General features: G+C 39.1%; 1 protein-coding gene across 4 annotated transcripts; it reads left to right on the top strand.

The window, feature by feature from the left end:
• Nucleotides 1–1251: 1251 nt before the first annotated feature.
• LOC128877566 (zinc finger CCCH domain-containing protein 18-like) lies at nucleotides 1252–8671 on the top strand. 4 transcript variants are annotated; one of them, XM_054124975.1, is made up of 8 exons: nucleotides 1252–1509; nucleotides 2892–3925; nucleotides 4392–4873; nucleotides 4971–5230; nucleotides 5386–5781; nucleotides 6413–6793; nucleotides 7084–7520; nucleotides 7863–8671. In XM_054124975.1, exons 2-7 carry the CDS (start codon nucleotides 2908–2910, stop codon nucleotides 7493–7495), a joined length of 2949 nt encoding a protein of 982 aa, XP_053980950.1. In that variant the 5' UTR covers nucleotides 1252–1509; nucleotides 2892–2907; the 3' UTR covers nucleotides 7496–7520; nucleotides 7863–8671. The 4 variants fall into 4 exon arrangements, with proteins under 4 accessions (XP_053980950.1, XP_053980948.1, XP_053980947.1 ...); XM_054124973.1 differs by adding an exon at nucleotides 2429–2719 and having other exon boundaries at nucleotides 7084–8671; XM_054124972.1 differs by adding an exon at nucleotides 2407–2719 and having other exon boundaries at nucleotides 7084–8671.
• Nucleotides 8672–10052: the final 1381 nt, after the last annotated feature.

Here is a 10052-nt window from a genome sequence, read left to right as displayed (position 1 = left end):
TCCCAAATCGGCCAGAATTCCGAAATTTAGCAAAAATTAGCGCCTGGAGGTAGGCAACCCGGACTGACAGTCTTGTCGGAGCGGTTGCCTGTCCGTAGGCGCAAACGTGCCACCTCTTCGCATATCATGTTTTCGCAAATTTAAAATTTCCTTAAAATTTCGATACGTACCTTGAATTTCTCGTGCTACTCTCTCGAATATCATGTTCTCCTGATACCAAAATGTAAAATTCAATCTAGAATTTGATACGTACCAAAGATGTGCCCCTTGTATTCGGCAACCTATACTAACAGCTTTGTCGGTTCGGTTGCCATCTTGTAGGCGCAGGAGTGCCACTGTTATGCGACAACCTATGTTAGCAGTCTTGTTGGTTCGGTTGCAGGTTCAGGGGAACATTATACTCGAAGAAGTGGCGTAGCTTTTAATAGAGTATTGATACTTACCTTTTGTATCAAGAGAATATGATGAGCGAGCATGTATCATAATTTTTTAATCTAACTCGAAACTTACCTTTTCTGTTCGGGTCACATGAACAACGAAGAGATGTACTAGGGAAAGGAGGGAAATGAAAGGAAAATGTGTTAGGAAATGGAGAGAATTGAAGGGAACTGTCGGGAGTTGTTAGGTGTTGTTAGGAGATGTTAAAAGATGTTAGGAGGTGTTAGAATGTATTAGGTTTCAAGAGTTGTTAGGGGATGCTAGAAGGTGTCAGATGATGTCATGGGCTGTCTGACATAAATAATTAGAAATTATATGTTTACCTCTAATGAGTTGAATGTATGGTACACTCCTAACCAAAGACATAACAGAGAAATGTGATTTTGTTGCAAGCCATGTGGTTTTGTCTAGAGACACTCTAATAAGACCATAGACATAATATCTGCAAAGATGGTTCCCGAAGTAACACGGCTTAATTCTGATAGGCCGCCGCTATTTTTCTCCAGAAAGGCCACCACTCACTAAATCGTTCATCGATTGGGTGAGTTTACAAATTTGTTTGCGAATAAGTTATTAATTTGCAAATAAGCAAATTGATAAACAACACTTGAACACTTGGTTGTTTCGACTTTAATCTTCGGTGGACAGTTTCTGAATGCTTGAATTTCTAATTTCATTTATAAGTACTAAACACGTCATTTTCCCTCCTCTTCCGCGAGATCGCGCGTAAATCGCCGCTAGGGAATAAATCCAGGAACAAAGGATGCGCAGAATTTTAACGACATAGTCATCTACGTTTTCGGTAATCAATGGTTTACGGTAACGAAAGGCTTCCGTCTCTTTTCGCCTCTGCATTACATGAATTTTTCGTTTGTGCTTTGTCCTCGTTAAAATTGATTCTACGGTGTTCGAATTAGTTGGGGAATTAACAACGTTCGTTCTTTCGGTAGAGTTAACTTTGAAAACGGGGAGGAAGCGATAAATCTAACAATTATATCAGGGTGACGCCGTCCGCCTAAAGCCTCGGAGTCTTAAAATCTCCAAAGGCCCACAGGCATACGCGCAACCAAGGTAAGAATCCTACAACGCATGTTTAACAGAATTCATGAATTATTATGGATTTCTTTCAAACGGTACACGATACTTCGTGAAATTCTTTATTAAAAATTTCACAGGTTAATTTACAGTATTATCCAAAATCTCTACCTTGTTAACCTCAATACACCCATGAAAATTATTCGACAAACTTGTATTCGATGGAATGATTAACATCTCTACTTGACGCATTTTATTTACGCCAGTAATCAAAAAAGTTTTTTTTTTCATTTCAATCTTTCAAAAATCGTTACCAAGAAATGGCAAAGCAAACGTTACATTAAAGAAACGAGTACTTCGAAAAAAGGTTTTCCGTTCTACAAGTTTTTGTAAAATTAAGTAAAGTTAATCCGTAAAGTATATCGACGATTAGTTTGCTAATATTTTTCATGGCTATAACTTATGGGGCTTCAACGTTGATATGAATTAATAAACTACATAATAGTGAAAATTGATTTTTAAAATATTACAGCAATTTGCATTGTACATTATATATGAGTAATACGCGTATGCCATTGGATTGAAAACATAATTATATGTTTTAATTTAAATATTGAATCTTTCTATTTTATTTCCTAGTTGCAGCAAACTATTTTCAATTTAAATATTTTCTATTTAAAAAATTTACCAAGTATAATATATGATCTTTCATATTTCTTTTCCATGTATATTTATTATCATAAAAGTAAGAAATTGACATTTATTTGACCAGACTTATTAATTTGAATGGTAAAGTATGCCGCGTGATATTAATATTAATTAGATTTATTCATATACGATAATAAAAATAATACTCTAGTTTCTCTTTACCTATATTTTTCCTGCTTCCCTTTTTTCTTTATTTCTCCATATGTCCAAAAGACATTCTTACAGGTTGAAAGTCCGTTCGTTATAGTTTCTAGTGCAGTACAAAACTGTTCACGGTTTATCGGTATTTCTTAGTTTGTGTTGTGTTCGAGTTGAAAGTTTAAAACGTAAAACGAAACAGTTCCGGGCGAGAAACGCCTGAAAATATAACAGTATGCATTGTATATGTGAAAAAAGTTCAGTTTAAGTATAAAGTATAAAAAAGTTGCTAGTAAAAAAAAAAGTTACCAACGTGATATAAAAAGTATGTTCGACACGGTTTGGATCGCGCGCGTTGTGCCTTCAAGAGCGAGTACTGCACAGGCTCTTATTGACACAGGTAAGCCCTTGCGATGCTACTGATGCAGATTTTTCAGTGCTACATTCGGTTGGTACGGCTAAAACAAAATTTCACTTCTCAAGTAAGAGGAATTCACAATTTGTTTGAACGGTGGTCCCATTCTTCCGTTACATATTATTATACGTATAGTAAGAAAATCGTTTGTTTACAGGTTAGAATAATCCGTCATGTCAGACTCTGGTTCAGAAAGTTCCTCTTCTGAGGGTTACGACAGAAGGAGAAACCCAGTTACGTCGACTAACAATGTGGGATCGCCAAACTCCTCGCACCATTCGTCCCTGTCGGGGCGTAAATCTAGGGCGAGTTCTCTTTCTTCGAGAGGAAAGTCACCCGAATCTATTATATCCGAGAGAGACTCGAAGTCTCCGAGATACACACCGATATCGCCAAAATCTCAGAGGTCTGGATTAGCGTCCCCCAGCGAAGACGAAGGGTCACCAAGGTCCACTCGTAGTTTATCCAAGTCACCACCTACGACACCAAAATCGTATCGCTCGAGAAATAATTCCTTAGATTCACCTAGAAGCGATCACAGCTTGTCTCGTTCTCCGATACAAGACGAGAGATCGTGTCTATCTACTCCTAACGATTCGAAATCTTTGCACATGGAAGACACCGAACCCAAGCAATTCGAACTCGAGGTCGACGCGCAGAGATCCGGAGACAATTCTCCCAAATCGTGTTCCTATAAAAACAGTGAATCTAGGCAAAGTTCGCCAAAGTCCCCGAGATCTGGACGTAGTTCTGTTAAATCATTGATATCTGGAAGAAGTTCTCCGAAATCAGGCCCAGCGTCTCCTATGGATGATCAAGAATCGGAGAAGCATTCGTCGCCTCATTCCCCGGCAACGAAAAGCGGTTCGTTCAACGAATTGGACGGAGAACAGATTTCAGACGGAGATATCGAAGACGAACCAGAATCGGTGGCCAAGTCGAAACCTGCACCGATCACGCACGGTGAAGATTTATCGGATGTTTCCGATCTAGAGAGTATGGACGGTGTCGACGGCGGTACAGAACACGAATCGGAACTTAAAAAAGGTCAACAAAACGAGGAAAGACACGCGACGAATAACGATGATAAAATAGAAAAGGAAGATAAAAATACGCCTGTTGGATTAACCGAAGAAAACGAACAATTGGATTTCGAAGCTGACGGCCAATGGAAAGACGAGCGTGACGAAGGTAAATAGTTTGTAAACCAGAAATAGTATCTGATAACTTTGAAAGTATTTATTCTTTTTCTCCCGTCTTCGAAGAAATTATACAGTGGGTGTAGAAAGTGTTCGTACACCGATCAATTTCCAAAAATTCTATGTAAAATTGTAATTTATTAACTTATCTTTTATAAGGATTAAATTAACTAAATTATTAAGTATTCGAAGTGGGATCTTCTTCGATTTCTCTATTAGAGCCATTTTTAAAAGTACTTCACTGAAAATTTGATGTTTTCTAATTAGTACGGAGCTATAAACTAATCTGTTTACGTTACTATATCTATCTTAGAGACTTCCGAGAAAATGTAAAATATCATTGATTATAAAAAAAGAAGTCAAGAAACTACAATTTCACACAAAAGTTTGGGGGGGGGGGGGGGGGAATTGATCGGTGTACGAATACATTCTACACCCACTGTACGTTTCATTTTTAGGAGAAACCGAAGGACCGATCACTAAAGAGAACAAAGATGACAAAGACGGAAAGGATAAAGACAAAGTTAAATCGAAAGACGGAGGCGAAGCGAATGACAAAGAAGAAGGGGAAGAGGACGGGGAGAAAGTAGAATCCGAATTAGAAGAAGGCGAGCTGAGCGATGGCGACGATGCTCGGCCGGAAGAAACGGAGCCAAGACCAGTTTGCCGTTTTTATAATCGAGGCCAATGCACGTGGGGAGTTAGTTGTAGATTTTTGCATCCAGGTGTAACCGACAAGGGTAATTATACGATGTTCGATATGGTAAGGCCAATGGCATATCCGCCGCACGCAGCTGCGCCGCACGAATTCAGACCGCATATCGATAGGCCAAATATGGTGCGACCATTACCTGGTTACGGGGCACCGTCGCATACGCCGAAAGTAGAAGAACTTCCTACCGAGTCCGCGTGGGAACGTGGATTGCGACACGCTAAAGAAGTCAGTCTATACATTTCTACTAAATCGTTACTTTTCTACGTCATCTGTTTCTACATGAAACGTATTAACGTTCGCTTATTATTTTGATGATTTGCAGATGATGCGCAAAGCGAATAAACGCAAAGAATCAGATATGGACTTCGAAGAGAAAAAGATGAATTTAAGTTTAGGCCAGGACGAATTAGACAGAGAGGCAGGATATTACGTTAGAGCAGCCAGTCCGGAACCACCAGCTGAAAGGTGGCCACCTAGAGAGGCACCTCGAAGAATGCCTCCGCCAAGAATTACACCGGAGAGATACATAGAAGAACCAGATCCTTACTATGCACAGCCAACGGCACCGCCGGAATATTATAGGTAACATTTAGCAATCGTGAAACAAGTCTGAAATTATCCAAGTCACCACCTACGACATCAAAATCGTATCGCTCGAGAAATAATTTTTTAGATTCACCTAGAAGCGATCACTTTATCTACGAAATATTTATTTAAATATTTCTCTTTTTGAATAGGAGAGTGCATTACAAAGCAGACACTCGAGTCACCACTGAATATCGAGAACGTATCGATTATCACCCTGTACCTCGCGGTACACCCCATTCCGTTTCTCCGCCACCTCACACAAGAGAACGCGAAAGAGAAAGGGAACGCGAACGCGACAGAGAGCGTGAATATTACGAAAAGTACGAGAAGAAACATAAACGTCCATCGAGAGAAGTTATAGTGGAACGTATACCGCCGACGAAACCATGGCGAGAAGAGGAACCACCGCAGGTGGAGAGGAGCAGAGGCGACGAATGGGCGGATCCTTGGATGCGGAGGAAATCGCCCAGTGCCGTACGTCGGAACACGTCTCGACGTTCGCGAAGGCAATCGTATTCTTCGGGATCGTCGTACTCGTCTACGAGGTAAACATTGTAATCATGACTGCGATCGGAGGTAGTTGGCTTAGATCCTTCGCCAGGTCGAATTTTGTCGAAGATGACAATGGAACAAAATAAGAATTTTGGGAATTGATGACGTTAACACGATAGCACTGTAAATAATAGGTGAATAGAAAATGAAAAATTACCATAGAACTCTGGAAGCTGCAGTTTGACAAAATTCGACCCTGTCTGAAAGCATCGAGCGAGCCCCTGACCGCAATTATTTCGTTTCAGTAGTTCCTTAATTCCCAGTTTATAAGTACTAAAAACGTCGCCATTAAATTTCTTGCATCTCATTCTATTGGGTTGTCCAGAAAGTTCGTGCCAATTTTTAAGAAACATTCAAAGACACGTTTGAATTTCGATATATATTTATTGAATTATATATGTACCATTTTGTTCCACAATTTTTCCACCTTCTAAGGGATGTCCACGTGTTATTTGTTTTCAACCATTCCGATATATTCAGACCTGTACCGCCTACTAAAAATCGGCATGGACTTTCCAGACAACTCAATACTACACTAGTATTCGAATCTTGTTTGATATTTCTTTTCTCGTCGAATGTATCCCACGTACGAAAACGTACAAGTGTACTGTATGCTGTTTTTAGTTCTAGCCGTAGCTCGAGCCGCTCTAGCTACAGTTCTTACGACTCCCTATCCAGGTCCCGTTCACCATCCCCTCCCTCTAGAACCCGCGGTGCCGGCAAGGGGAAAGCAGCCGCGACATCGCCACCCTCGAATCCTCCGACGGTGACAGCTGCCGCGCCTCAACGTGGCGCCATGTTGATGAACCCACCCGCTCCTTCTCCCCGTCCACCCAAAGGTTCCATTTCTCCCACGACTGGTACTCTTCATCGACGGGCTGGTCTCAACCCACCCGCGCCGAGTCCGCTTTCCTCTCATCAACGTCATCACGAGAAAGCACGAGACAAAGCAGCCATAGCAGCTGCTGCGGTGGCAAAAGTTATTAAAAGTCGATCGAGATCAAGGTAAAAGAAACATGAAAGATATGTACAATGTTATTTCGGCTCGGTAAAACCTCGATTTGTTTGTTTGTAGTATAGTATATAGTATAGTCTCTAGTATAGCCAGAGACTCCAGCTATAGTCTCTAGTATAGCCAGAGACTCCAGCTATAGTCTCTAGTATAGCTAGAGACGATACAGAGTGGAATATATCTAAATAAAATCTGTTAAATCGATGTTTTACTTTACCATAATCTCTCTCAATTTAAAATTTAAAAGTAAAGATAATGGTAAAGCACGAAAATTTGTTTGTAGATCGTCGCATAGTAGCTCAGGATCGGAGAGCAGCGGTAGCAGCAGCGACTCCAGCGAATCGAGTTATTCGTCTTCTTCTAGCGAGACTCGTCGAAGAAAGGGTTCGACTCCGCCGATAACGCGAAAGGATTCCAAGGGTATCGACGCCTTGAAGCTTAGCGGCACCAAGCAGCAAATCAAGCTCACATTGAAGCCGACGAGTAATACCGCCGGCGTGAAAAAGATCGATCGGTCCGCTTTGATGGCTGGAAAAAAGAGAGGATTAGAATCGCCACCTTTGATCGATAGCAAAGCGAGCGTTGCCGCGGCCGCAGCCAAAGCGGCTAAGAAAGCGAGCTCGCGACGAGAAGAACTGTTGAAGCAACTCAAAGCGGTAGAAGACGCGATCGCTCGAAAGAGATCGAAAGTTTAATAACGCGGCTTTAATCACTTTGGAGGTAAATATGTATGTACGCGCATAAATATTTCCTAGATATATCGTGTAATTAGCTGTTACGAAATAACGTGTGATACGAAAAAAAAAGAATGTCATATTAGAACGAGAGTTTCTAATTTCACGAATATGTTTTCAATCGCGATATCGATATTTTATTCTTTTATTTTCTTTCTCGTCGATATGTAAACGCATAGAGTGTCGCGCAAACGTCATACTGTACAGTATCTTCCTCATTCGGAAGTAAAAAAGTGCGCGTGTCACGTATATTCGCACGCGCGCACCATCTATACACGTATAAATGTAAATGTGAACATCTCTAGTAACGCAAGTTTTTTTTTTTAAGGATCAAAGGATTATAGCAATCCGTAAAGATAGAGTAAAAGTACAGATACGAAACGACGTCATAAAAATGCCAAACGCGCGTGAATAAAAGCTAAACGTATAACAGAAGTGTATTCACTTATGTATGTACTGCGAAGATTTTGTTGAAATACACAAAATGTCTATGTCGTAACAGATCTAACGTATGTCTAGCAGATTCGAAAGAGTGTTGTGGTATTGAACGACAATAAAATGTCGCGCCTGTACAAATATTCTAGAATTTCTTTGGTGCGTCCCAAGAAACGGTCCGTCGCCGAACTGTCACAAGCATAAAAAGTTAGTCACTGTCGAACCGTTTACAATTCATCTTCAATTTCAAAGAGTCTTATGCAGTCTGTAGTATCGAATAAAACCAGTTCACATAACCATTCGAGCAAGATTTAATTTCATTAAACTGTGGCAAAAAATATGTTAATGGATATAATATATTAATCAGAAGGGTCGATAGACCTTATGAATGGTCAACAACCCGACGTTCGAAATTTGTGATCACGGAAACGAATCTGGATCCTATTTAAATCGACGGACCGTTTCTTGGGGCGCACCACTGACCGCTCTTATTTGTTTTTGTTTCGTTAACGAATTCAGTTTACGTTCTTTGCATTATTAGCTTAAAAGGTGATTATCCATGCAAAGCGAACAACATTTACGATTAGATATTAATTTGCGTGGACGTTAATGTAAATAAATCGTTAATGATCGAGCCACGGAACAGCCTGAGAGAACAGTTTGAATTCAGTGTAACGAGAAAATATACGCGTATTAACCCTTTGCACTCAAGGCCTTTTTTTTTGTATTGCCACGAATGTTAAATTTATTGGTACTTCTAGTTCCAAATTAAACTTAAAGAATCATTATTGCTGGTAGGTTTGCTACGTGAAACCTAGTGGTGATACTCACCTCTCGAGTGCAAAAGGTTAAATAGAGCGCGTATCTTGTACTGCTATATTATTTACGTTACGCGTACAAAAGGTTGAAATCGTAACATTTTTATTACTAAACAAAATGAGGTAATTACTATCGAATTTTATACTACACTTAGAATATTACTTGCCACGCTGATAGGTAAATAAATTTGTTGGGCAAACGTAGCGACGCGGAAGGATTATTAAGAAAGATGTATTCTTTTATACAATTTTTTGTAGGTTAGTGACTTTAAATACAATAATAGTAAAAAGTACAGAAAATCCGGTGGAAGCAACACGCGTGACAATGTATTTTGTACTTTAAACTACAAATCATGTTCGATTCGTATTACAAGCACTTTCTCCAACTACGGGACAAACACGTTGTTAACAATGAAGTTTATTATTAAATACAAATTACAAAACAAGGCCACAAAAGGCATATCCATAACAATGATTGTACTGTACAACTATAGTTTGATACAACAATCCATACAGAGGTAGAAAAGAACACGTACTTTGTTTAATCGTATTGTAAAATATTAAGAAGTAAGTACGGATCACTCGCGTGATTCGATTAAGACGTTTCTTTCGAAGTAATTGTTTCGATTAAACAAACTATCACCGATTGCGCGGTATAATTCATTCAGAACATCGAACGCGTATCCGATGTGCTATATGTGTATCCGGTACCCCAAGATTTAATAAACCGTTTCCATAATTAACATTTTGTTCGTTAGCGATTAATTCGTCAAGCCTATATTAAATAAAAAGTAAAACTATCGTAAAGTAACTTAGAAAAGTTCTGGAAATGTTTTTACTTTCGCGACATTTTACTTTTCGTGTATTTATGGTTAGATAGAGGATTTTTATGCATTTATGATAATACAACTAGTATACCGCCACCTCTTCGACACGCGGTTCTTTTTCCCTTCTCACAATGTTATTACTAGACTGCGGATCTTTATTTAAATAGGAATTCATTTTATTATAGAAATGTTATAATATGAACTTTACTTTCAATCTTTTTTTATATTCTTGCATATTATTGTTTGCATTTTGTAGGTTCTTGTAAATTCAAATTTTCTATAAATGCATAAAGATCCACAGTCTAGTTATTACAATAATTGCAGAATATATTCAACGTATTGGGTTGTCCAGAAAGTTTGTGCCAATTTTTAAGAAAAATTCAAGGGTATAATGTTATTTATCAAATTACATAGGTACCATTTTGTCTTTACAGACAA

This window comes from Hylaeus volcanicus, chromosome 5, assembly GCF_026283585.1.
Source record: "Hylaeus volcanicus isolate JK05 chromosome 5, UHH_iyHylVolc1.0_haploid, whole genome shotgun sequence".
NCBI lineage: Eukaryota > Metazoa > Arthropoda > Insecta > Hymenoptera > Colletidae > Hylaeus > Hylaeus volcanicus.
The sequence above is the reverse complement of the archived record's forward strand: the minus strand, read 5'-3'. Positions and strand labels throughout refer to the sequence as shown.

Excerpts from the sequence above, each read along its gene's own strand:
- LOC128877566 (XM_054124975.1), top strand. The coding sequence starts at position 2,908 with ATGTCAGACTCTGGTTCAGAAAGTTCCTCTTCTGAGGGTTACGACAGA. Across the intron at positions 3,926-4,391 it reads GAAAGACGAGCGTGACGAAG|GAGAAACCGAAGGACCGATC; the intron begins GTAAATAGTTTG and ends TTTCATTTTTAG. Across the intron at positions 5,231-5,385 it reads GCACCGCCGGAATATTATAG|GAGAGTGCATTACAAAGCAG; the intron begins GTAACATTTAGC and ends CTTTTTGAATAG.